This window comes from Talpa europaea, assembly GCF_964194135.1.
Source record: "Talpa europaea genome assembly, chromosome: 2".
Taxonomy (NCBI): Eukaryota; Metazoa; Chordata; class Mammalia; order Eulipotyphla; family Talpidae; genus Talpa; species Talpa europaea.
Window position 1 is genome coordinate 62,314,974 of NC_140068.1, and position 26,732 is coordinate 62,341,705.

At 34.7% G+C, this 26,732-nt stretch overlaps 1 protein-coding gene across 4 annotated transcripts in view; it reads left to right on the forward strand.

The window, feature by feature from the left end:
* Window positions 1-1,481: 1,481 nt before the first annotated feature.
* The window catches only part of IBTK (inhibitor of Bruton tyrosine kinase), a gene marked incomplete at both ends in the record, with an annotated part of 58,334 nt that continues 33,083 nt past the window's right edge, over window positions 1,482-26,732 (forward strand). For 3 of the 4 annotated variants that reach the window (XM_084228592.1, XM_084228594.1, XM_084228595.1), the window contains 11 exons: window positions 1,482-1,802; window positions 7,149-7,245; window positions 8,270-8,394; window positions 9,922-10,032; window positions 11,998-12,168; window positions 14,192-14,309; window positions 14,402-14,582; window positions 18,598-18,721; window positions 21,042-21,219; window positions 24,335-24,509; window positions 25,690-26,289. In XM_084228592.1, coding sequence (XP_084084718.1) covers window positions 1,482-1,802; window positions 7,149-7,245; window positions 8,270-8,394; window positions 9,922-10,032; window positions 11,998-12,168; window positions 14,192-14,309; window positions 14,402-14,582; window positions 18,598-18,721; window positions 21,042-21,219; window positions 24,335-24,509; window positions 25,690-26,289 — 2,201 coding nt within the window. Of the gene's footprint in view, window positions 1,803-7,148; window positions 7,246-8,269; window positions 8,395-9,921; window positions 10,033-11,997; window positions 12,169-14,191; window positions 14,310-14,401; window positions 14,583-18,597; window positions 18,722-21,041; window positions 21,220-24,331; window positions 24,510-25,689; window positions 26,290-26,732 lie in introns of all 4 variants that reach the window. The other variant, XM_084228593.1, reaches the window with a different exon arrangement.

Consider the following 26,732-nt stretch of genomic DNA (forward strand, 5'->3'; position numbering starts at 1 on the left):
TTGTTCTGTTCCCCACTCTGTCTCTGGTGAATCCTCTCACCCTCCGGCGCATCTGACCTGTACCCCGGTTCTTGTATAAATAATTTTTTTTTTTAATTAATAGGGAAATAGGGCCTCTACGCCATTGCTGGGGAGAAGATAAACTAGCATCACCTCTATGGAGAGCAAAACAGAGTAGCAGGAAAAAGGGGCAGAAGGGGCCGGGCAAGTTTCTGGTGAAAGGAGCAAAATTAAAGTCAGGGTAAAGGTTGCCATTGTTAACTTCCCCACAGGTCTCTCACCCACGTCTGTTTCAAATGTCTCCTTTCATGTCCCCCAAGTCCTGTGCAAGTGCAACTTCTTCACATGTCTCTCTCTCTCTACTCCATGTGCCAATATCAGGTCTCATTCTCGATTTCCATCTCTCTCCGCTTACCCTCTCTGCTCACTTCCATCCTTCCTTGGGCAGTCCAGGGAACCTGGAACCTCCCCTTGCCCAGAGCCCATCCTGTTTACACTTTGAGATTATAGAAAAAAGAATATTTTCTTCTGATGCTTATGGTGTCATTTGTTTGTCTTTGAGCCATTTGGAATTTATAGTGGTGTGAGGTATATAGTATATACATAAGTATATACAAAGTCTCCCCCCCTCCCCCCCACAGCTGGAACAATGTTTTAACATTGTTTAAGTATCATCTCCTCCTATGGTGAAGGACCTTCTAGGCAGAGAGAATAACTTTAGCATAGTATCTGGTATTTAGTAAAAACTAAACAAATCATGAGAATGTTGTTACTGTGCTTGTGCTGGTGATGATATAATTTCCTGGGGGGGGGGGTGAAGGTTTGGGGTGGGATTCATATAAAGATGGTAGATCTAAGTGTGTTTATTGTCAGTGATAACTAATGGAATGTAAAAATATAGAAGAGAAAGAATGAAGGTTCTGGAAGGAAAGAGGTGGGCTCCATAATATAAATACAGATACTATGCAGGGTCAAAAGTTGATAGTCATTTTTTTTAAAAATAGCAATTAGGCGCATATAAATATGGAGATAGTTGTATTTGAGGAGAGTGAGAGATGGATTTTGTGTTTTTTACTTTCTCTTCTTTTTCACTTCTTTTACAGGTCACCCTTGCAATTATGGATATTTAAAAGTATCAGACAGTGTGGAGGGGGAATTCCCCTCCTCACTCCCCCTTGGTGCTTGACTCCAGGAATAATTTATATATAAACTGTGGAAAGTTTTTTTTTTTTAATAAAGAACTTTTACTTGATATAAACTTTATAGAATTATTTATAATTTTTTGATTTCAGTGCCAAAATAAATTGTACAAAGATATATAGTTTTATATGATAGCTGTGAGGATTTTAAATTATAATCCTAAACGGGTCATTTATTCTCTATAAATCTTCATGAATAGCACCTTTATGTCCTGGGTTTCTAATTTTTTTAAATTAGTCTTTACTATCCTGAAGAAATAAGCAGTAGAAAAAACGGTTAGGATGAATTCTTCTATCCCTGACTGCACATCAAAGTGTCGATCCCTGAAGCATGCTTTGGATATCCTTTCTGTGGTAACAAAGGGGAGTGAAAACCAGATTAAGGTCTTTCTCTCCAGTCATTGTTACAATGCTGCAACTATCAAGGATGCCTTTGGCAGAAATGCCCTTCACCTTGTTTCCTCCTGTGGAAAGAAAGGCGTGTTAGATTGGCTTATTGAGAAAGGAGTGGATCCTTTGGTGAAAGACAAGGAGTCAGGATGGACAGCTTTGCACAGAAGCATTTTTTATGGACATATTGATTGTGTTTGGTCTCTTTTGAAGGTAAGTGTCATTTGTTTATTTAAAACTACTGCATGTGGTATATGTTTTTCTTAATCTGCTTCATAGATTCTACTTACATTTCCCAAAAAAATGATTTAGGGATCTTACTTGATATCATTTACTATGTAACCATATTTATATCTTTAAAATTCAAATCCTATATATATCTTTTTTATTTAAACTTTATATGATGTAAAATTTTAAACCTATCAAAGTTAACAATATTTGGCCAATTTTGTATTATGTATACCCCTCATGGACTTTCTCCATCCCATATTTTAAAGTAAATCCTAGACAATATCATTTAATTAGTGCTATATATCTTTTATTTTAAAATGTTTACTTTTATATAAACATTATCTACTTTAAAATGACACAAGTTACATCACTTAGGTTTATTGTGTAAATCAACAGTGAAGTATTTTCATAACCTCAATATCATTTCACTGCAGATTGCAATTTAGAAACGCAGTGTCAGAAGTCATGACATTTAAACTTAGCAGTTTTCTTTTGTATGGAAAGTTTATCATGTTTGTGGAAGATCCAGTGAACAAAAACAGTTTCTGTCTTCAAGGAACTTGTGGTCACATTAGGGAGTTTATCTTTGAAGTGGTCATCTTTTTTGACTTTTTAAAAATTATTTATGTAATGGTGTTTAGGTAGTAACATTTACTGATAAAATAATTTTCATCATATATTAATAGAAAAATAACCTTTTTTTTTTTTTTTTGGAGCTAACCTTTCTATGTTTACTACTTGTTATCTTGGACAAGTTTCTAAATGTTGACTTTGGTATTATCTATGAAGAGATCCTTCTTCCTCACCTAGCGTGTTTCAGTGAAGAAAAAAATCGTTAAGTGTTAATAGCATTGTTAATTTTTCTGACTATTTAATTCCCCCACGTAATCTCTGTTATAGGTAAAGCTAACAGTAAGAATTAAAATATCTGTCAGCTCTTACCCTTTCCTGACTCTAAAACCTCAGCTTATATTCGGTTTGTGCTGGAAAATTGAATGACTGCCAATCATGTTGTATTTGAGAAGGTCCATGGATTTTCTGCTATCCTTAGCAGTTGCCATTCAGATGTAAGAAGTTATAGCCTCAGTTTGAAATGGGGTTGAACCTGAATTTTGGAGCTTTCCTCCAGTTGTCATTTCATTCCTCCTTAGAAATCATCAGTCTTTACTATCATGGCTAAGAGTAGTGAGGAAATTTTGCGTTGGGCCACCTTGTCTTTGCCTTGACTATCTTTTATTATCAGGACCTTACTGATCTATGATAGATACTTAATAGTGGATGCATTCTGCTGATAGTTTTCCCACAAAAACCTCTTTTGTTCATTTAGTATTCTCATGTTAGACAATCTGTATTTGTTTTATCACAGTCTTGTCTTGTCTTTGGCCTTCCAATTCTTCTTTATAGGGAATGACTGCAGTGTTAGGGGTGTTCATGTCAGTTTCATATTTGGTGACCTCTGTAGCAGTAAAGGTATTATGCATTGATGGGAAGCAACTCTACAGAAGTACACATTTTAAATAAGTTGCATTTGATTAAAACTTTATAGCTCTAAAATATTTTGAATACCATAATAAAATACATAATTATATAATCATACTCCTAGTTTCTCATTGCCAAAGATACAAAACCTTAGCGGAAGCTTGTTGTCTAACAACAGCTAATGTACAAATAGTGTATCTTGCACAGCTTTTCTCTGATTCCACAATGGGGTACACAGCGGGCAAAGACTGTTTACATTCGTTGTGTCCTTTTATTATTATAACATTGTTCTTTAATACTGGTGGTTAGTCTTCTAGGACTATGTGTGCTATTTTTCTCCTTGTACATGGAAGAGCTAACCGAATCTTGAGATTGTCTGAATTAAATTATAAAACATTTGTAAACTCTTTGGAGCAAATTGTCTTTTGAGTACCTGTTATGTGCCAGGTGCTGTGGAAATTGTAGTGAGCAAGACAGCCAGATCCTTTTTTGGGGGGTTTTTATTCTAGTAGGAGGAGATAGATCAAAATCAAATAATTAATAGGAAAGTGCTTAATAAATGTTGGTGTATTAGAGCTCTTTTTTCATGCAAGGAAACTAATGATGTTAGCATAAGCAAAATATAATAGAGGGATATCATACCACATAGATTAGAGAACCAGAAGAATGCAATTAACTGTCAAATTATAAACAAGACAAATCTCCACAAACTAAAATACAATAACTAAACAAAATAGAATAACTGATCTAACCTCTCCTCCCCCACCCTGTTAAAACCTTATCATTTGAATATAATAGAATGTTTGCTTTTTCTTTTTTTTTTCCTTTAAGTAGGCAGACATCTAACCAGTTTATCCAAAAATACTATCAAAGCTTTAGAATAAGCTTGAAAGGAGCAGTATACATCTTTATTTTATCCCACCGGAGATTATAATCTCAACGTATTCTTTGATTTTGACTTTTTTTTGGCAGTACATGGGCAGCATTAACTATTAAATTCATTCAACTTAGCTTATAACCAGTTTGGAAAGATGAGTGCATCAGATAATTGTGCTGAACTATTTCATGTCATTTTGACTTCCCTTATTATTCTAAAACCAACTGTGGTAACCAGATGTGCACAGGCTTTTAGCAGCTTTGTGTAGGTGTGATCTGCACCTGTGTTTGGCATGTACTGCATGCCTCTTATTTTGTGCCCCTAGGATGTGGCACTCATACATGATCAGCCAAAAGTAATGGAGAGCTAAAGCCCTTGGTAGAGCAACTCTTGGCTAATGAAGAACGGGAACCTGTGGTAAATACTTTTTAATCCCCCTTTTATGCCTTGATTGAACAATTCTGTGATTCTGTGACAGTTACTCTATATTTCATAAGGTTCCCAGAATGTCCTGGCAGGATCATACAAATGTCCTTAGTAGTGGTCCACTCAGAAACATACCCTGGTGTTGAATTTTTCTTACGTCCTTGGATTTTTTACTCTCCTAGTTCCTCACGACTGCTCTGTAAGATCTCTTCCTAAGGAAATTACCTGCATGCTTTATCTCATGTTTTGTTTTTGGGGCAGACAGTCAAAAACAGCTTTCTATATTTTCTGGTAGACATCTTCAATTAATGTTACCAGTGGTTTTCAGTGGAATAGCTAAAGTCCACCTGCTTCTTGCATGAAATGCTCACACTTCTAAGCCTTGTCTGTACTTATATGATATTTAATAAGCTAATGAGTTTGCTGTTTTGGGTAAAGTGTTGATCTTTAATAAACAAATTGGCCCGATTAACTTTGGAGTTGAAGATGAACAGATTACTGTCAGAGCCCATCATACCTGAAAGATTTAAAGACAAAAAAAAACACAACTTCCTAATCCTGTATGCAGTGGGGGAGGGGTGTAAGGGAGTACTTAGGATAATCAAAAATATGTAGCTTTACTAGGGTCCAGTTGGTTTATATATAAAGTTTAGGACAAGTTTATAAAACTGGCAAAATAAAATCTGCAGGGATCTAAGTTTCTGGGATCCCATTTGGAACACTGTGCCCCAGTTTCAGCCTTTTTTACTCTTAAAAGACCATACCCAGGTCTTTCTACATGGATTTATATTATATCTAACTTTTTGAAAATAGTAACATACAATTTTAAATTTATTTAGATCTTAGATAACTTCTGATTTTTGTTTCACTTCTTGTTAACTCACTAATGTGGGTATAATTCTATTCATTGACAGTTCTTGTGAAATCAAATGTTACAGCCTTCTAGAAGACAGAATTTTAATTTATTAGGAACCGGTTGTTTCAATGTAAGAGAAGATTTCACTTTCCTAAGTAACACAAAATAGCATTTCAACATGTCACCATTAGAATTTAAAGTATATTACTATGAATTGAATGTTCTTTGTTATGTCATTATAATTTTTAAAATATAAAAGATACTTTTAATATTCAGTAATGCATTCTACAATTATAGATTCATCTCTATTTTAATTGATACAAAATCATCACCTTTTTTTTTTAAGATTTATTTATGCATACAAGAACTGGGGTACAGGCCAGAGGTGCGGGGGTTAAGAGGATTCACCAGAGACAGAGTGACTGAAGTACACTGCTGAGGGGAGCAGCAGGCCAGACAGAGGTCTGCTGCGCATGTGGGTAGATCCCTGGCAGGCTGGGGATCCAACTCGTGCTGCAGAGACTGGATAGCTTCATAGTGTTGTGCTTAACCCCTTGCGCCACCAGGGAGACCCCCACAAATCATCACTCTTCACACAATTTACGTGGGCAGTTATAGGCTGAGATGAACCATGAATGTTTTGACATCTCCCTTTACCACCGTTATACTTTGAAAGACAAACAACTGTGGTGATAGAGGTAGGGTGTGCTAACTGCTTTAAAAAAGTCGGACAGAGGGCCTCCCCAGTGGCGCAGCTGTTGAGCACTGGGTTGCGAAGCTGACCTCAGCCTCTGCGGCGCCTGTTCGATCCCCAGCTGCTCCCAGCCACCAGAGGAGGGTCCCGCATGGCGTGCAGACCTCTCCTGCCGCCCGCTGCTCCCCTCAGCAGTGTACCTCGGTCCTTCTGCCTGCTCTGCTCCCTGCTCTGGCTCTGGTGAATTCTCTCACCCTCCTGCGCTTCTGACTGTACCCAGTGCTTATATAAATAAAATAAATCTTAAAAAAAATAAAAATAAAAAAGTCGGACAGATAGTGTTCTGTTTTGCTTGAATTTGAATTGTGGAGATAAAAAATGACATTACTTTTAATTCAACCTTAAAACACACAGATTTTTTAAAGATAGATTCTAATTATGTGATTTGTAAGCCCACAATTACATAATGGTATAAATATTTAAGTAGAGACATGAAAATATATGACACAAATTGATATATTAAAGAATAGGATTGTGAATGGAAATAACTATAATGGAATTCAAGGCAAATAGAGACACAGCATAGAGGATCACATTATATATGTAAAAGTAAATTCCAATATAAACTTTGTTCTGTTACTGTCTTGAAATCTTTATATTTCTTAGGTGGGTATAGGGTATGACTTTAAATAGAAAAAAAAGTATGTGTGTGTATATACATGTACATACAGGCACGGATCCAGATCTAGGGCTTTCCTGGCAACCATACCTTCCTTATTGTGGACAACTTTCATGTCCAGTTAGTTCACTTTATTTCTTCATGTTTTCTGGCCCACCCTTATTCCAATGTGTATTGCATATTTGTTTTCTTTTAGCTGTTCATTTTTAAAATGTATTTATGGGCTTGATCATATGACATTTCAGTATATAAGAAGTTACTCATATGGAAATGGTTAAGATAATAGTTAAAATACATGTATACTTTTTTCCTTTTAGCATGGTGTTAGTCTGTATATGCAAGATAGAGAAGGCTTGTCAGCTTTGGATCTTGTAATGAAGGATAGACCAACTCATGTAGTATTCAAAACTACTGGTAAGAAAATTCTACAAATAGATATTCTATTAGGATTTTGTGTGTGGATATGTGCAGAGGATTTTTACTTTGGCATATATTGATATTTTGGTTTTCTGTTTAGGATATTTTGATTTATTTTGCATTTTTCAATTTCAGTTTCTTATATAACAGTAAAAACATAGCCTAAAGTGGGAAAGCATTTAGAATTGTGACTACTGCAATTAATGTGCATCCGGAAAGTCACATCAGTATTTGAGGTAGTATTTTTATGCACAAATTTTTCTAATTTCACTAACCCCTCCAATTTGTTTGCCTTTTTAAGCTTTGGAAGTGGAAATTGGAAGAAAAAGAGGTTTTAATGAGGCATTCTAATTTGCATGTAATGAGTGAGTTAAGGAGACAGTCTCATTTATTTCCACTTTGTATGCTATTGCAGGTTACAATTATAACTTCATTCAGTAACTTTATAGACCTTCCCAAATAAAAGTGAAGATTGTCATGAACTTAGCTGTAATTAAGTTTTATCCCCTTTATTTTGGTACTACCCTAATTGAAAGTGTGATTTTATATCTATCAAGAACAAACTATTGTAAGCTAATGTTTCTGTCAAAACAGGGCCTTTCCATTCATGTATTAATAATATCTTACATTTAGAATAGCTATATTTTATGGAAACTAAGTGGATATGACAGGTGGTATTACTTGACAGTTAAACTTGAGCTGTAAAGAAACAAGGGAAAACATGTCAGTTTGCTTACATTGAGACACATCTGTGCTGATTTGGATTTTCTTATTTCTATTCCTAGAATTATATATTAATATATATATTCATGATTTTAAAGAAGCTATTGGCAGCATCTTTAAAAATATGGTAGTTAAATTAGTTCCTGTAAGAAGTCATTTTAGGTAAAATGATTAGTAGAGTATGTCTATATTGGCACTAAATTGATATTTATTTTAAAATATCAAATTAAAATTTTTACTTTAAAATAAAAATTTGTTTTAAAATATGAAAGAGTATAAAAACTGATTTTCATTTTAGATCCTACAGATGTCTACACTTGGGGAGATAATACAAATTTCACTCTGGGTCATGGAACCCAGAATAGCAAACATCATCCAGAGTTGGTGGATCTATTTTCCAGGAGTGGGGTCTATATAAAGCAGGTATTTTTATTATTTGGATTATGTTAACTGTTGAAGATACAATAACATTTTAATGAAAAAATTGAATCTATTTTAGATTTTCTTAGCCTTAATTGTATTTATACTGGATAAAATTCCATAAATGAAGATATTTTGCAAGCAGTATTAGAAATTAGAAGGCATTATATAGACATTTAATTGTAAAAAGGTACAACTTAGCTCAAATTGTTTTCAAGTGATTTTGTTTTGGTTAGTATTATTACCTTTAGATAAGTGAACCTGAGTTCTTAAGTAATCATAAAATTTTAATTGATATATATGTAAAGGTTTGGTCTTCAATGTTGTGTTACTGTGCTGGATAGTATTTTCCACTTCCATGGATTTTGTTACTGTTGACATACTTATCTTTTCCTCTATGTGTGCAAATGTATGTAATTTATATCTAGCCTCAGCCTTTCTTTGAGCTTTATTGCAGTTTTATTCTCTGCATTTAAATTTAACATGTATGAAGTGTGAATTTTGCTACTCCTAAATTTTCTCTACTTAGAGATGTAAATCTCAGTTTCTCAATCTTGAGGCTTATATGTTAGAACCTGTCTATTGAGATCATCTCTATTTCCCTTTTCAGCTCAAAAATATTTTAGTGATACGTTATATGCCATCTATTTAGGGAGCTGTATTTAGGGCTCCCTTGAATACTTTTTTTTTTTAAAATAACAAAAGTTATTACCTAATATATCACAACTAGCAACTTTTAAAAAATGAAATAGAAGAATTAAAGTCTAGTGAATATTAAATTTTGAGACGCCAGGAATACGAACCATAGGAGTGAAGAGTGACTAGAGTTGTAATTTGTAGAGTTGTATCATGAAATCTAGGATTCTGGTGAGCCATCTAAATGGACCTTGGGATAATGAAAGAGGGTGGGACAGGAGTCATAAGCCTGGTGTCAGAGGCTTTCATGAATGTGAGAGAGTTGAGCAGCATGGTAAGCAGTTGCAGCAGGGCTGGCAAACGTACATGTTGCTCACACCCTGATTTAGTGTAGAGCCTTTGGTAGATATTGCTAGTCAGTCACAGCATATATCCCCATTACCCATATATAGGTGATGTTACTGAAAATACTCTTAAGGTATTTCCCCAGTTTTCATTAATAACATGTTACTGTTTGGTAATTTTTATGCATCCTCTGTTACTCTGCTCATTGTTACTGTTTGAGATTTTAAAAGATTGGACTGGCTACTCCTTTTATATTCTAAGACTTAAGACTTACTGATTCTCTTCTGTTAACACATACTTAATTCCTTCATTGTTTTTTTTTTTTGCCATATATCAGTGTTTTTAGACATAGTTTTAAAATAAAGCATATATATTAATTTTATTGCAGAAAACTTTAAATATATATAAGTAGAGAGAAAAGCATACTGAATTTCCATGCACACATCTTCCATCTTAAACAAATGGTAATATTCTGTTATTTTTTTTGTTTTTTAATAAAGGATATTATAGTCAGAGAAGTTTAATAGCATTTTCTTGTTTTTTTCTCAGGTGGTGCTTTGTAAATTTCACTCAGTGTTCCTCTCTCAGAAAGGGCAGGTTTATACCTGTGGTCATGGTCCTGGAGGCCGTTTAGGTCATGGAGATGAACAGACATGCTTGGTAATTAAAATCTCATTATACAGCCTAAGTAACTTAAGTAAAAATTTAATAAACTGGAGCTTTAGGTAATAAAACCATTTTTTCCATAACCAAGTATAAGGAGATAATAGATTTTAAAAAAATTGATTGCTTTTTAAACATACTTTCAAATTAAGGATTTAACTATAATACAAAAATTTAAAGCGTCAAAGAAAACTTTTATTTTGCTTATAGCAATTATAAAAACCCTCTTCCTGATGAAGTCCAAGTTTTTATTGTTAATTTCTTTTTTTTTTTTTATATTGTTAATTTCTTATGGAAGTATTCATGGTCTAAATATTGAGCCAATATTTTCATTTTTTATTCATAAAATTGATTCTTATATTACTAAAATTTAATGCTAATGAGAAGAAACTAATCATTACATACAATTGCCTGTTTCTAAGGTAAAAAAATTTTTTTGAAGGGACTACATTTATATTTATCATCAGAAGCACTTGTAAAGGAAGGGAAAGCTATAATAGCTTCTGGTTTTTTTTTTGAGGTTTTATGATGTTTCAGCTATTGTTTATGCTTTTCATGTAGTGTCATTACTTTAACTTAGGCCACACAATAGTGGTGATAGGTATTTATTTTCCTTGTTTTGTATGCAATGACAATACTAATAGCCATCATTTATTAATTGCTTACTCCATGTTTTATACTTCCCAACTGATTCAGTCCTTTCATCAGTCCTGTTATCTAAAATACTGTTAATAAGGGAAGCAAAATAGGCACAGAGAAGTTAAGAAATTTGGTTGACTTATCAGGGCCCTGCAAATCAGGGCCCTGCAAATCAGAACCACAATGAGATATCTCACACTGGTGAGAATAGCCCACATTAAAAAAACTAGAAATAACAAGTGCTTGTGAGGATGTGGTGAAAAAGAAACCTTACACTGCTTGTGGGAATGTGGAGTGTAAATGATCCAGGAACTGTAGAAAGCTGTGTGGCAGTTCCTCAAATACTAAAAGTGGATCTACCATATGATCCAGAGATGCTACTCCTAGGAATCTACCCAAAGAACACAAAAATGTTAATTTGAAAGGAAACCTGCACTCCCATTGCAGCACTATGATATGGAAGCAACCTAAATGCCCAAAACAGATGAGTTTTCAAGAATATGTATTGTTGTGTATGTATATATTCACATCAGAATACTGCTTGGCAATCAAAAAGAATAAACTCATGCCATTTGTGGCAACATGGATGGACTGGAAGGGATTATGCTAACCCAGATAAGTCAGAAGGAAAAAGATAAATATTGGATGGTTTAACTTAAATGTGAAATACAAAGAAACTGAACAAAAGGTTAGGAAAAAAGACAAAACTTGCATGCTGACCATAGATCTGAGGCATACAGCAGGGGAGGGAGAAAAGGAAGGGTCAAAACATGGGAGAGAAGAGCACAGGGAACTATGGTGATGGATCACAGGTATTGCGGTGATTGAACTATGGAGACTCCAAAGAGAAGAGATATCAAATACTATCTAAAAATTAACAGCAATATAAGGAAATAAATAATAAAAAAAATAGGTTGCGATCAAATGGCTAGTAAGTGGTAGAATTAGGTTTTGAATCCAGGGGAGGAAACTTCAACAGAATGTATTTTATATTGATATTTGGTTACTAACCAATTATCATTTTTTTCTATACACTGAGTACCTTGGCTGCAGAATTCTTTATTCACACCAGCAAATTTGCACTTAGGTGTTTAAGGGCTCAAAAATCATGTTGAATTATTTTATTGAAATGCCCTGATGAGATTTTATATTTTACTAATAAACCTGTATCCATATCCTAGTAAAGTCTTCTGCCTCTTTCCAGAGTACCTGTGATAGATGCAGTTATATGTCAGTAGTGGTGATGTAATTTTGTACATAGTATAAATATATTTTATTTGCATTTCTATATAAATGTTTACTGTATTTAATTTTATTTTGTAGGTCCCTAGACTCGTGGAAGGACTAAGTGGCCATAATTGTTCCCAAGTAGCAGCTGCTAAAGATCATACTATTGTATTAACTGATGATGGATGTGTTTATACATTTGGTCTAAATATTTTTCATCAGTTAGGAATTATTCCTCCACCTTCCAGTTGTAATGTACCTAGACAGGTAAAAATCTCTTTTTTAAACACTAAGATGACTGTTGGCTATAAAATCAGTATAGTCAAAAAGATGGAAGATATTGATGGAGCAACTTATTCTACTTATAGTCAATGGTATATACTTCTTCAGTGGCAGGTATTTTATTTTTCATAGAAATAATCATATTACATACTGGATTTACTTGGAGTGAGAAAGAAATCAGTGGGAAATTAGGCACCAAATTGCTCTAGATTCAGCTTTTAAATATTCCTAAGTAGAGGGGAATTTTGGGGCTGTGAAACTTTAATTTTGAGTGTCTCCTTAAGAAAAAATATGAGGTTTATAAATATGAAGTGGGCCTTCTAAGTGAGATAACTAGGAGAGACTAAGCTTATTGGTTTCATGGTAAGAGTGCCTCTGCACAAAAATCATAACTTGGCAAGTTACTATGAGAGGAACTAAACCCAAAAGCCACAATATGTGTTTAACAAAGAATTGTCTTTGTATCAAAGAATTGTGGTTATTTGCATAACCACAAAAAGGTGCACTTTCCTCAACTTTAGGGACCTCTAGTTCCCAGAACTGGGACTGCTGCTAAATTAATGTTACTAGAATCATTTCCCCTAACATATGTTTTCAGCACATAAAAATTTGCATTTCAGAGATTTATTTCTTTACTGATTTAATTCTTGGGATTTAAGATTATTATTAGATCTCTGTATTTTGTTAATGAACATCTAAATCCAGCACTTTTCCGTTCTAAATGACTAATGACTCAGAAAGAATTAGTCTCTAATTTGTGATTGTTTTTGGAAGATATATTTTCTGTAATCAACTATGGAATTTGTGGTTAATCATTTTTTAGATTTTATTCTTATTTTTTAATTCTCATCATATGGTCACTTTGGTGCTCTGGGTTGATGTGGACATGTAGAATATTCTCACTTGGGGTCAGTGTGTCTCTTAACTCCCCCCAACCCCAACCATTTGGCAATGTCTAGTTGGATTTTTATTTATTTTTTAAAGATTTATTTATTAATGCATACAAGAACTGGGGTACAGGCCAGAGGTGGGGGGGGGGGTGAGAGGATTCACCAGAGACAGAATGGGGAACAGAACAGGCAGACTGACCGAGATATACTGCTGAGGGGAGCAGTGGGCAAGTCAGGAGAGGTCTGCTGCGCCATGTGGGTTGCTCCCTGGCTGGGGATTGAACTCATGCTGCAGTGGCTGCGGATAGCTCTTTAGGTTGCGTCTTAACCCCTTGCGCCACCAGGGAGGCCCTCTAGATGGGTTTTTAGGTGTCTCAACTGGGAGCGGTCGGAATAGGGGTGGTAGGAGTGGGATCTAGTAGGTAGATTCTGGGGAATGCACTAAATGCCTTACAGTGCACAAAACAGTACCCCACAGAGCCTCCCTGGTGGCACCTTGGTTGAGCGCTGGGCTGCAAAGCTGCTCGCAGCCTCTGCAGTGCCGGTTTGATCCCCAGCTGGGTGGTGAGGGTCCCACATGTCTAGCAAACCTCTCCTGCCACACCCGCTGCTCCCCTCAGCGGTGTGTTTCGTCAGTCTGCCTATTCTGCTTCCCGCTCTGGTGAATTCTCTCACCCTCTTGCGCTTCTGACTGTACCCAGTGCTTGTATAAAATAAATAAATCTTAAAAAAAATAAACAGTCCCCCACAACAAAGAATCCCTGGACCAAACATTAATCATATCACTATCGAATGACCTTGGATGTATCAAATTTTCAAGTACTGTTTTTCAAATAAGAATGAATGCCTATTTTGCTTGTTACGTGTTAACAAAATTAAATGATTTGTTTTTTATGCTGTGCCAACTTTATGTTAAAATTGTTGACTTAAAGTGTTCTGAGAAGAGTCAGGGTGTCAGTATTAATGCTGAGATCTATTGGTGGTAACTGTCAGTACTTGAAGGGGGCACTGGCTGTAATTCGCCATATACTTAGTACCCCTGTCTACTGGCTCTTGGCAAAGTTGTGCTATTTCATAGTTACATAGTAAAGTATAGCTTTCTTTATCTTTTTGAATAGATTCAGGCAAAATATCTAAAAGGAAGGACAATCACTGGAGTAGCAGCAGGCAGATTTCATACAGTACTATGGACTAAAGAAGCCGTTTACACTATGGGACTTAATGGTGGCCAGCTGGGTGAGAAATCATTGATATGACTATCTCTGAAAAATAAATAGGATCCTTAAAAATGGATATTTTGTGATTTGTTTTCTTGTATAATTTTTTAGGGTACTTGCTAGATCCCAATGGAGAAAAGTGTGTAACTGCTCCTCGTCAAGTCTCTGCTCTTCATCATAAGGACATTGCTCTCTCTTTGGTTGCTGCAAGTGATGGTGCCACGGTCTGTGTTACTACAAGGGGAGATATTTACTTACTTGCAGACTATCAGTGCAAGAAGATAGCTTCTAAGTAGGTCTATTTTGTGAAAGATAACTAATAATCATTCAAGTCTTCTAGCAAATAATCTGAATAGCAACTTTACACTATACTCTGAAATACCACTTCTTGTATGAGGGAAAGTCAGGAATTTTTGCCTTTGATTTTTTTTTTTTTTTTTTTTTTTGGCAAGGATCTTGTGACAAAAAGTTGTTTGTAGGTTGTAAAACAGTATTTCTGAATTATGTTTAACAAGTGGTTAAATATGACCTATATATTTTCTTTTTTTATGCTTCAGATGCACAGCACTAGATTAATCATAATTCTTGGTTTGTGACAATGTCATCATTGGTTATATGTGGCTTTTGTTCTGCTGTGCACTGACTTATTTAAAAAAATATATAGCCGATCTTGTACAATGGACTCAGTCTGTGTTTATACCAAACTGGGAACTTTTTATCTTTGATTTTGTGTAGCCTGTTATCATCTGAAAGCATGTTACAGTAGCATGCAGTAAACTGGCAGATGACTAGCTAATCAGAAAGTCAGAAATCCTAAAGTTAAGGGTTAAGTATTGATCAATTCACCAAAGTTCCCTGAATTTTATGTATAAACCAAACTTAAAATGTGATACTGGGATTAATTTTGAGCAGTTTTATGGAGCAAGTTGTTAAACATTTGTGAGAAGTACAGAATCTTACATTTTTCATACATTTGCAGTCTTGTACAGTTGATTACTCCATGTCTGATTTAATAATAGTTTTTGCTCCACATTGTGCTATTCCAAACTACTTAACCTTTATAGAAATCATCCTTCTGAGACTGTTAGACAAGTTTATTCATTTTATATAATTGTAATAAATATGAGTAGATGCAGTTATTGGCACAAATACAATGATTACTGTTATACCCATACTGTAATCAAGAGTAGTGTGATAATTGGAAGCAGTGGTGTTCAGAAATTCTAGAGAGTAGCTATCTAACTTTAAATGTATTTGGGGATTTAAATTGACATTTAAATACAACAAAATGTGCTTTTGCCAATGTGGTGAGTTGGTAACTTCACATACAGATAATACCCATGAAATTACCTCTTGACAGTTACAATGATTTTCATTTTATAGTAAATGGCATACAAATCCAGTATGCAAATACATATTCTGATATAATATCTAAAAGCACAATGCTTTTGCTGACAAGGGAAAGAAAAAAGCCAAAAATTTAGAACAGACTACAATAACTGCAAACAAATAGACTGGTGAATACCAAATTCAACTCATACTCAGGGAAATTCAACACCAGATCCTCAGGTCCATGATTACCCTTAATAATTTATTCTTTAATAATTTACCAGAGGAGACTAATGAGATGATGTTATCCATGCTGATTAATCAGTTCCCTGGTTTCAAAGAAGTATGTTGGATACCCAAGAAGCATGAGATTACTTTTGTAGAGTTTGAAAATGTTGGACAGGTTGGAACTGCCAGTGGTGTATTACAGGAATTTAAGATCATAACCATTCCATGCCATGAAGATCACCTATGCCAAGAAATGACTTTGGAATTGCTCTATTAAAAGGATTTGGTATTATTTATAGTGTTTGTTTTGAAAACATTTGGCCAAGTCATTTTAATAGTTGGCTGGGGTGGAGAAGGTGATGGGGGAGAGAGTGACTTTTTGTGAAAGATTAAAAAAAATTTCCTAGTATTTCTTAAGCCTTAGTTAGCTGTGAAATATTAAGACCCAAGTTTTGTAAAATGAATTATTTGTATTCTTAAAAAAAAAAATTTCTTCATGAACAGAAAATGTCCAGTATCCATTTGTCACAGCTTCTATGCATAATGCTTGGGAGGTTATCAGTTATAGGTTATATTCAGTTATAAAAAAGGTGAAAATGTGAACATAATTTTTAGCACTGACTGGGTTGTTCACTGAGTATGAGGTGATTTGTGAAATACTAAGATTTGTTTTTAGCTAACATGAAATTTGCCTGGGTAGCTTTAAATTATGTAAATAAGAGTTATCAAGTTTTCACTAAGGAAATTCTTTTGTTATGGATTGTTACATCGTTACATCGTAGAAACTTTGAGAAGAAAAATAGCTCTTTTAAATGCAAGCAAAATATCTGAAATTTAATACAGAACAATCATTAGCATAGGCAGGCTTCATAATGCTGTAGGCACGTTGTGTTTGTTTGCATTGTAATGAAGTATGTTACTAGTGGGTAAACTATTAGCAATAGTGATGTTTTTCACGGGAGCTGTGTTTGTTTAGGGTTGTTCATATTTGACATTTTGCTAAATTTTTTTTTGCTAAAATACAAGTATACCTAGGAACTTTTTAACAGTCATTTAAACTTAGACTGAATTAGCAAGCAGGGCAGGGGATTTAGGCATGTATCTGTGTGAATAGAAGTATGTGGGGCAATTTGCTGCAACATGGATGGCGCTGGAAGGGATCATGCTCAGCGAAATAAGCCAAAAAGAAAAAGAAAAATACCGGATGGTCTCACTCATAGCAGGAATCTAGAAAACTTAAATAAGGGACCAGGAAAATGAATAACTATAAGAAAGTGAAAATCAAAATCAACAAAAAACTATGAACCAGAGACACTTTTAGGGGGGCGGGGGCGGGAGGGGAGGGATTGGGGTCAGAATGGGGGGCTGCAATTGTATGGGGAATATAACAATAAAATTTATAAAAAAAAAATAATAAATAAATAAACAAACAAACAAATAAATAAATAAATAAATAAATGATAAAATAAAAAAAAAAAAGTATGTGGGAAGGAAGGACTTGCTAGTAGGGAGGAAGCTTTCATTGTATAGCTTACAGAAAGGGACTAAGGTTACCAAAGACTAAGTCATCTTGCCATTCATAATAATTGCTTTAGATTATTGTTCAAATAGTAATTTTTATAAATTGAGCATGCGTTGTGGGGATACAATTAGTATAGCATCATAGGAGCCAGTTTCTTTTCAGGTTAAATATATACTTACATATGACCTAACAGTCCCACCATCAAATATTTATCCAAGTATGAAATAGGAGCTTATGTTTACACAAAAACATATACATGAGTATTTTTTTTTTAAGGAGTTTTTTTTTTTTTTTTTTTTAAAGAGGCATGTTTTATTTGTTTGTTTATACATGCACTGGGTTCAGTCAGAAGCGTGGGAGGGTGAGAGAATTCACCAGAGCCAGAACAGGGAGCAGAGCAGGCAGAAGCACCGAAGTACACTGCTGAGGGGAGCAGCGGGCGGCAGGAGAGGTCTGCGTGCCATGTGGGACCCTCCTCCGGTGGCCGGGGAGCAGCCGGGGATCCAACCAATGCTGCCGCTGCGCCACAGGGGAGGACCAGCATGAGTATTGATAGCAACTTTACCAAAAACTAGAAACAACCAGATGTATTTCAACTTCAGAGGCTAAAGAGCTATGCTACAGATATAATGGAATTCTGTTCAACCATAAAAGGAAATGTGTTTTGCTAAATGAAAGGAGCTAGACCCAATAGACTACATACTTACTGTATAATTCAATTTATAAGACTTTCTGAAAAAAGCAAAACTGGAGAACAGAAAACAAATAAATGGTTGCCAGGGATTGGGGGTAAGGCCATGGTTTGCTATAGAAGGACTTCAGAGAATGTTTTGGGGTGAAAAATCTTTTACATCTTTATTTTGGTGGTAGGTACATGATTACACTTTTGTCAAAATTTATATACACCAAAAAGTGAATTTTACTGTATGTAAAATTTTTAAATGTCAAAAAGGAATCAGTATTTAGAACTGTAAAGAAAGCGTAGTGTAGCTCTTTAAAGGTTAAGGAACCTGCTTTCTTTTTCATTCTAGCCTCATAGAATGAGTATAGGTATATTTAATGCTTGTTGAAAGTGACTTTTTTTCTGCATCAGCTCATAGTATTTCTATGTTAATGTGAGACCAACTAGATTTACCAAATTTTTTAAAAAAGCACATAGGAAAAGAAAATAAGTTTAGCATATGTATTTTAGAAACCATATTAATCTAGCATTTTCTTTATCATCCAGACAACTAAACTTGAAAAAAGTTCTTGTTTCTGGGGGATGTATGGAATACAAGGTTGATCCTGAACATTTGAAAGAGAATGGGGGTCAAAAAATTTGCGTTCTTGCCATGGATGGAGCTGGGAGGGTAAGTATGTGTATGTAAAAGTGTAATGAACTTGTTCTCAGTTGATAGCTTCAGAAAATCTGATAATGCTGTGATGTGACTCTTTGTATTGACTTAGTTTGCTTACTTATTTTTGACATCCAGTACTAATTAGAAAGGAGCTAGTATTTCAAAGTGACAGTTAACCTAATGTGCATATTGCTTTGTTGAACTACAGTTTAAAGTTTCACTTACTGTGCTTAATTAAAATGGAAATAAGGGATTTTAATGGCTTATATGATGTATACTTGATAATATTAAATGATTTTAAATTGCATATATAGGAGATATATAACCAACTTCTTTAAAAAAATAAAAGCTAAGCAATATTAAACATTTATCCATAATTGGAACATTCCCCTCATTTATTTTTATCCAAATATTCACATATGCAGAACTAACTATATATATAAATGTGTAAAACAGATTGTACTACTGAGACATAAAATATCTCATCTCTTTTCATTTGGTTTTAATTTTAGTTCCCTCTGCCAACATCAGTTCATTTCTCTAGTAAGATTGTTAATTTAAAAGTGTATTTTATACATTAATGACAATGAATAATTTTATACTCTGGCTAGATAGGCAGATTTTTTGGTTTTTGTTTATAGACTAGAAATAGTATGTTTCCTGAGGTTTCTAAAAGTGCTAGAAAGTTTGATATTTTAGAAATTTAATTATTCATGAAATTCCACTCACCTAGTACATTGTAGGCATAAATCTACTGTGATCGATAATTGTAATAGAGGAAGCTGTATCTTAGAAATAGAACTTCAGTTTGTACTAATGGAAGGAACAAAGGCGTGGGATTACATTACAAAGTTGAGCATAGGGGCCTCCCTGGTTGCGCAAGGGGTTAAGTCTTGGCACTATGAAGCTATCTGCAGCCACTACAGCCAGGGAGCTAACCCACATGGCGTGGCAGACCTCTCCTCTCTTGCTGCTGCTCCCCTCAGCAGTGTATTTCAGTACATCTTCTGTTCTGCTTCCCACTCTGTCTCTGGTAAATCCTGTCACCACCCTGCCACGCCTCTGGCCTACACCCTAGCTCTTGTATGCATAAATAAATAAATCTTTTTAAAAAAAAAAGTTGAGTATAAAAAATTTGTTTGACTTTGAGATGTGTTTCACTTATATTAATAAGGATTGTATTGTTGTAATTTATACCTCTGGATATTTACTTTCCACAAAATTAGCCTTATTATGAAATCTGAGTTCTAAGGAATCAATACAGTCTTTTTGTGTGTACATAACATTTTTTGTTTTGAAGAAGAACTGGGGTATAGGCCAGAGATGTGGGGGATGAGTGGACTTACCGGAGACAGAATGGGGAGCAGAACAGGCATATTTATTGAAATATGTTGCTGAGGGGAGCAGTGGGTGAAACAGGAGAGGTCTGCAGGACCATATGTGGGTTAGCTCCCTGGCAAGGGGATCAAACTCAGGCCTTCAGGTGATAATGCTGAGACTTAACCCCTAGGCCACCAGGGAGGCCCTGTACATAACTTTTGAGTAACCTTGATAGATAGTATTTTGTGTGTTTATTTTTTATTTATGAGGGAATTGAACTCTTAAATTAGCATATTTTTCAAGTGAAATTTTCTTGGAATGCTGATACATGAAAGAAATGAAGGGGTTACTACGTTGCATGAATCTGGATTGGGAAGCCCAGTACTCCATCTCTCATTATTCTGTCTCTCCCTAAACACTAGCCCCTGAACCATTTCTCAGGAACAGTAAGGTTTGTAAAATCACTCAGAAGTCATTGAAGTCTGACAGTTATTTTTCTGTCCCTGATAATTTGTTTTTATTACATAATTGAGTTATGCCATTGAAGTCTGACAGTTATTTTTCTGTCCCTGATAATTTGTTTTCATTACATAATTGAGTTATGCCTACATTTCCTTTTTTTCATGAGAGTGAAATTTATTTTTTTTGTGTGGGGTAATTTTTCATTGTACTTTAAATAAGATGGTGCTACAAGTCTGACATTCAGTTTTAGCTCTAACATTTTTCTTTTTCATTTGTATTATAGTAGATATGTTTGTTCCAAACAAATGCTATTGACAATTACTTCTTAAGAACATCTTTGAAGAATTTTTAATGCTTCATATTTTACAAACTTTTTGAAAGACACAGTTCTTTAAAACCATCTTTTATAGTATCTTTTTCCAGTGGAAAAAGAAATGTATTTATCAGAGCTTTTATTTTGAAGATGTTGCTTGATTTCAGTTTATTTCAGTTGTTGGTGATTCAGATACTGTATTGCTTTGTATTCCAGTGTTATTTGGTTTTATTTTAGGTATTTTGCTGGAAATCAGTTAGCAGTTCTCTGAAGCAATGTCGATGGGCCTATCCCCGCCAAGTCTTCATTTCTGATATTGCTTTAAATAGAAATGAAGTTCTATTTGTCACACAGGATGGAGAAGGATTTAGAGGGAAGTGGTTTGAAGAAAAAAGAAAAAATTCTGAAAAGAAAGGTCAGTTCATTTATGTGAATGGTACTAAAAGTACTTTTCAGTGAATTTCAAGTATTATTAAGCTCAATTGACAGGTGTTAATAGTTTACTAGGTTTTACCCTTTATGTCTTTCCTTTTGATTTTGGTTTGTGTGTGTGGAGGTATACAGAGGGATTTCAGTCCACTTATGTCTGTACTTTTCAACCTTAACCATCTTAATATACCCTGAGATCATAGTACATTCCCATTAGTAACCATGGCTTACTACTGCCAGTTGCTAGCCTTGGTTCTCAGCAAAGGAACGTGTGTAGTTAAACAAAAACAAAAAACCAAAAATACTTCCTAGACTGTTTTGACATCTTCTACCTTCCTTTTCTTGAGATTTCATTGCTTATGCTATATGTATATGTACATTTTTTAAAGCTTATTTGTGTATATGAAATGAAAGTTTTAGGAGGTACATCTTATAACTTGGAAATCACAGGAAGAATAATGCTTTAAGAATTGTTAAGAATAATGTTAAGAATTCTTAAAAGTACAGTAATTTTATTAAACAATTGTTGAATAATTGGAAACACATTTTATTTCATTCCTTGGTGAATATAAAGGATAGCTTTAATTAAGATGCTACCTTTCAAAATAAGAAGTTATATATTATGTAGTTCATTTTAAATTGTCTGGTTAAAATTTATAAACTTGTGATTACTTGTTTTTTAGTTTGTTAGTCCATTTTTCCCTGCCATTCATAATTATCCATTCAATTAGTTTTTTCCAGAAAAACTAGAGTTCATGTACCTCTTTTCATCTGATCGCTCCTACCCTAGCGCAAGCTATGTGAACTACTGTCAGAAAGTTCTTTTATTTCCACACGTGTCTCATTTTAATCTATTCTCAGCTGATTACCAGTGAGCTTTTAAGATCTGATCATAACATTCCTGTATTTAAAAAACTCTTAATAGTTTTCTTATTTCATTAACATTATTTATACGGTCCATGCTCTGACCCTTATATATATATATTGAATATATGAACTGATTTTGAGTTCTCTTCCTTTTACTTACCACTCTTCAGTCACATTGACTTACATATTTTTATTTGTTTAGCTATGATCAGTCCCAAAATCTTTCGTAATTTTTCACATCTCAGCTTTATATTTCATCAGATTTTTTCCTAATTTTCAATCTAAATTGAGTTACCTTATTTTGCTTTTAAGAGCACCTTTATATTTTCATCATATAGCATTTCTACTTGTTAAATATATTGTTTTTCTGTTTTATTATTGTGATTTTTTTTTTTTTTTAAGAGGCATGTTTATTTCTTTATTTATTTGTTTTTTGTTTGTTTGTTCTGTTTACACATGCACTGGGTACAGTCAGAAGCGCGGGAGGGTGAGAGAATTCACCAGAGCCAGAGCGGGGAGCAGAGCAGGCAGAAGGACCGAAGTACACTGCTGAGGGGAGCAGCGGGCGGCAGGAGAGGTCTGCGCGCCATGTGGGACCCTCCTCCGGTGGCCGGGGAGCAGCCGGGGATCGAACCGGCGCCGCAGAGGCCGCGGGCAGCTTCGTAACCCAGCGCTCAACCGCTGCGCCACCGGGGAGGCCCATGTGATTTTTTTTTTAATGGTTGTTTTGAATTAGACTGTAAGACGTCAAGGGTCATGACTGTTATACTATATCCTTAGCACTTGCCATTTCCTGGCATATAGTAGTATGCTAAAACTATATATGAAGCACATTTACAAATACTCAAAAATAAACATTTTTCAAAATCATAAAGCCACAAAGGAGTGACCTTACATGATTAAGTATTTATAGTTCATGGTGACAAAACTATTATGCACATAAGGTTTTTGAAAGCATAGAACTTGGAATAACTGAACACTGGGAAAATGAGATTTAACCTTTAAATAGTGAATTTGAGAGACTAAGCAGAATGCAAGCTCAATCTGTAAATGTTGGATGGCCTTGTTAGTCTTAGTCATATATATAATAGTCTGACTTGAATTCATGTTGTCATATCCACATATCTGTTTTTGAGCATTTTCCAACAAGTAAATGCTTATTTTTGATTCCATGTTTTCTTTGGCCCCCTGCATCTAGTCAATCAAAAAGTTTTGTCACTTCTATCTCAAATATTTCTGAAGATTTCCCCCTTTCCTCCATTTGCATTGCTATAACTTCAATCACATCTTTTATTTGGGGTGGGGGAGCTATTAAATGGTCTTTTAAAGGATCTCTGTACTTTCTTTGATAGCCTTGATCTGACTTACAATGATATAAACCATTTGTTTAATGTCTTTTTCTGCTCAATTATATATGCCAAGAATATAGGGAATATTTACCTTCTTCCCCACTATATCACTAGGTATAGACTAATGATCACTGTATCACATAGCAGAGTATGGTCACAAATATTTGCTGAAAAGGTGAAAGGGGATGGAAGGAGGGAATAAGCAGATTATGAAGATACTTAGCTTACCTTTTTTTTTTTTTAATAGAAGCATGTTTTTTTTTTTTTAATTTATTTGTTTGTTTGTTTTGTTTATACATGCACTGGGTACAGTCAGAAGCGCGGGAGGGTGAGAGAATTCACCAGAGCCAGAGCGGGGAGCAGAGCAGGCAGAAGAACCGAAGTACACTGCTGAGGGGAGCAGCGGGCGGCAGGAGAGGTCTGCGCGCCATGTGGGACCCTCCTCCTGTGGCCGGGGAGCAGCCGGGGATCGAACCAGCGCCTGGGAGGCCGCGGGCAGCTTCGCAACCCAGCGCTCAACCGCTGCGCCACCGGGGAGGCCCCCTTACCTTTTTTTTTTTTTTTTTTTTTAATGCAAGCTGAAGAATTTTAAGAGTTGATATAATGTTAGATTTGCTCTTTAGAAAAATAACTGGTTGTAGTGGAGAGTATTTTGTTGAGAGGGTTAAACCATGGATAATTGAGAATTAACACACCAAGATTTTCCCCTATAATATAATCCATGTATATAGATTGCAAACTGTGTTGGAGAGGATGTATTTCTTCAAAAGGACTTAATACATATGAAATATTTCCATATTTGTTTTTTAATTCCACTTAATTTTAAATCATTTATGCTTCAATAAAACCTTGATCTTATGGGAGTTTTTATTTTCTTTTCAGCAGAGATTTTATCAAACCTACATAATTCTTCATCAGATGTGTCTTATATCTCTGATACAAATAATGTATATGAAAGAATCCGACTTGAAAAACTTACTTTTGCCCATAGAGCTGTTAGTGTCAGCACAGATCCAAGTGGATGCAACTTTGCAATCCTGCAGTCAGATCCTAAAACAAGGTATACTTGTATGTATTAAATTTCATTGTTAACAGGAACAATTACTGTGTCTTATTTTGTTTTCAGTAGCTTGTGGAGCAACTCTAATTGAAGAGCTGTCACCAAATCATGTAGAGACTTTAGTCATATAATCATGTTACAGGGTAACTTAGAGGTGGAATTTGTAATACTGGAAATGATGAGTGTTCTATTTAGTTTACAAACTAATATTTATTGAAAATGTTGAAGTGGTAGGTGATGTAGTCACCTGTAGAGCAGTAGGAATCCTCTTGCAAATTTCCTAAGTCACATTAGAGACATAACAGGTTAAGTTAAACATCAAGGTGCTATTAAAGAGGAAAGAATCCTAGAAATAATGTGACCATCCATCCTTTGTTGCCCATATCTGTCTCACTTTGAGCATTGAAAATCTCTTCTGGGAAACTGCAGTCTCAGGCAAACTATTAAGATTGGTGCCCATATCTAGAAATATAGCTTGGGAAGGTATGATCTCCTTCCTACAATACTGAACAATCAGGGTAAAATACTGATTGTATATTTGAGTATTTACCTTTATATTCTAGAGTTTCAATTTGAGTTGATCCAAATTGCTCCTTGAATTTATTTATTTATTTGTTTATTTATTTATTTATTTTGTGGGACCCTCACCAGCGGCCGGGGAACGAACCTGCGCTGCAGAGGCTGCAGGCAGCCTCGCAGCCCAGTGCTCAACCGCTGCAACACCAGGGGAGGCCCTTGAATTGATTTCTTTTGGGATCTTGCACTGGAAGTATTTGGACACTGTATTCTTCATTTGTGAAAAATGTGAAAGAGGAAAAGGTTGAGAATTGTACTCCTTTTTGAATGTTTTTAAATATAAAATAAAAAATCTGTATGAAAGTAATTTGAATTTAATTTAGCATATTCTTGTGGAAATAGAGAATATTGCTTTCAAAGGAAAACTTAATTATTATAATTTTAGTTTAGGAGAAAATATATAAATTTAAAAAGGAATAGAAAAAAATTGAAGTGTGATACAGTAAGGTTATGTCCAATCTTCTTTCTTTTTAGGAAATACCAAATTTAAAATTTTCTAAGCTTAATAAAAAAGAAATTGTACTTTAAAAGCAGAACTGACTAGTGATGCTTTTGTTGTTTTCATTTTATTGAAAGTGAAAATTGATTTTTGTTTCATTTCTAGCCTTTATGAAATTCCAGCTGTGTCCTCCTCATCCTTTTTTGAAGAGTTTGGCAAACTGTTAAAGGAAACAGATGAAATGGACAACATCCATGATGTGACATTTCAAGTTGGCAATAGAATTTTTCCTGCACATAAATATATTTTGGCAATGCGTTCTGACTTTTTTCAGAAATTATTTCTTTCAGATAATGCTACTTTAGACTTTGCAGATGTTTACCGGAAAGATGAAGATTCTGCAGGATGCCATCTCTTTGTAGTAGAGAAGGTTCATCCTGACTTGTTTGAGTACCTTTTGCAATTTATATACACAGATAATTGTGACATTTTAACTCATGGCTTCAAACCAAGAATAAACTTGAATATAAAATCGGAAGAATATCAAGGTTCTCCAGATTCTCATTTGAATAAAATGAATTGCCATGAAGAAAATCAGAAGTCAGCTTTTGAAGTTTACAAAAGTAATCAAGCTCATAAAATTAGTGAAATGCAGAAAAGTAAACTTAAACCTTCTAAAAAAGGAAAAAATGTTGGGGAAAATGATCCTATAAGAATGTTGCAAAATGTTGCAAAGAAATTTGGTTTCAATAATTTGAGTAGCAGGTATGGTTTCATCTTAATATCTGTTCTCTGTACCTCAGTATGTCCTTTTAAAAATTCTTTTTTTTAATGATCCTCTTTTCTCTTTCTCCATTTCATGCTAAAGCTATCTCTTTGGGATACATTGGATTAAAACTTTAAAGGATGGGAAGGTTGTTAGTGGGTTTGAACTCTGTGGTGTGTGTAGTTGGAGGTATCTGGAGTGGCAGCCATTGTGTTGTGCTGGAAAGTATAGTAGTTTTGGATTTAGAAAGACCTGTTTTTGCCTGCTAGCTGTCCTGTATTACCTGCTAGACATGTTTCTTAGATTCTTTGAACCTGAATTTCTCTACATAAAAAATGGGAGGGATAATATCGACCTCATATTGTAGTTTTGTCATATAGCATATATAAAATGACTAACATAGTATTTGTCAGATTATAAACCAGATTATTTGAAATTCTTT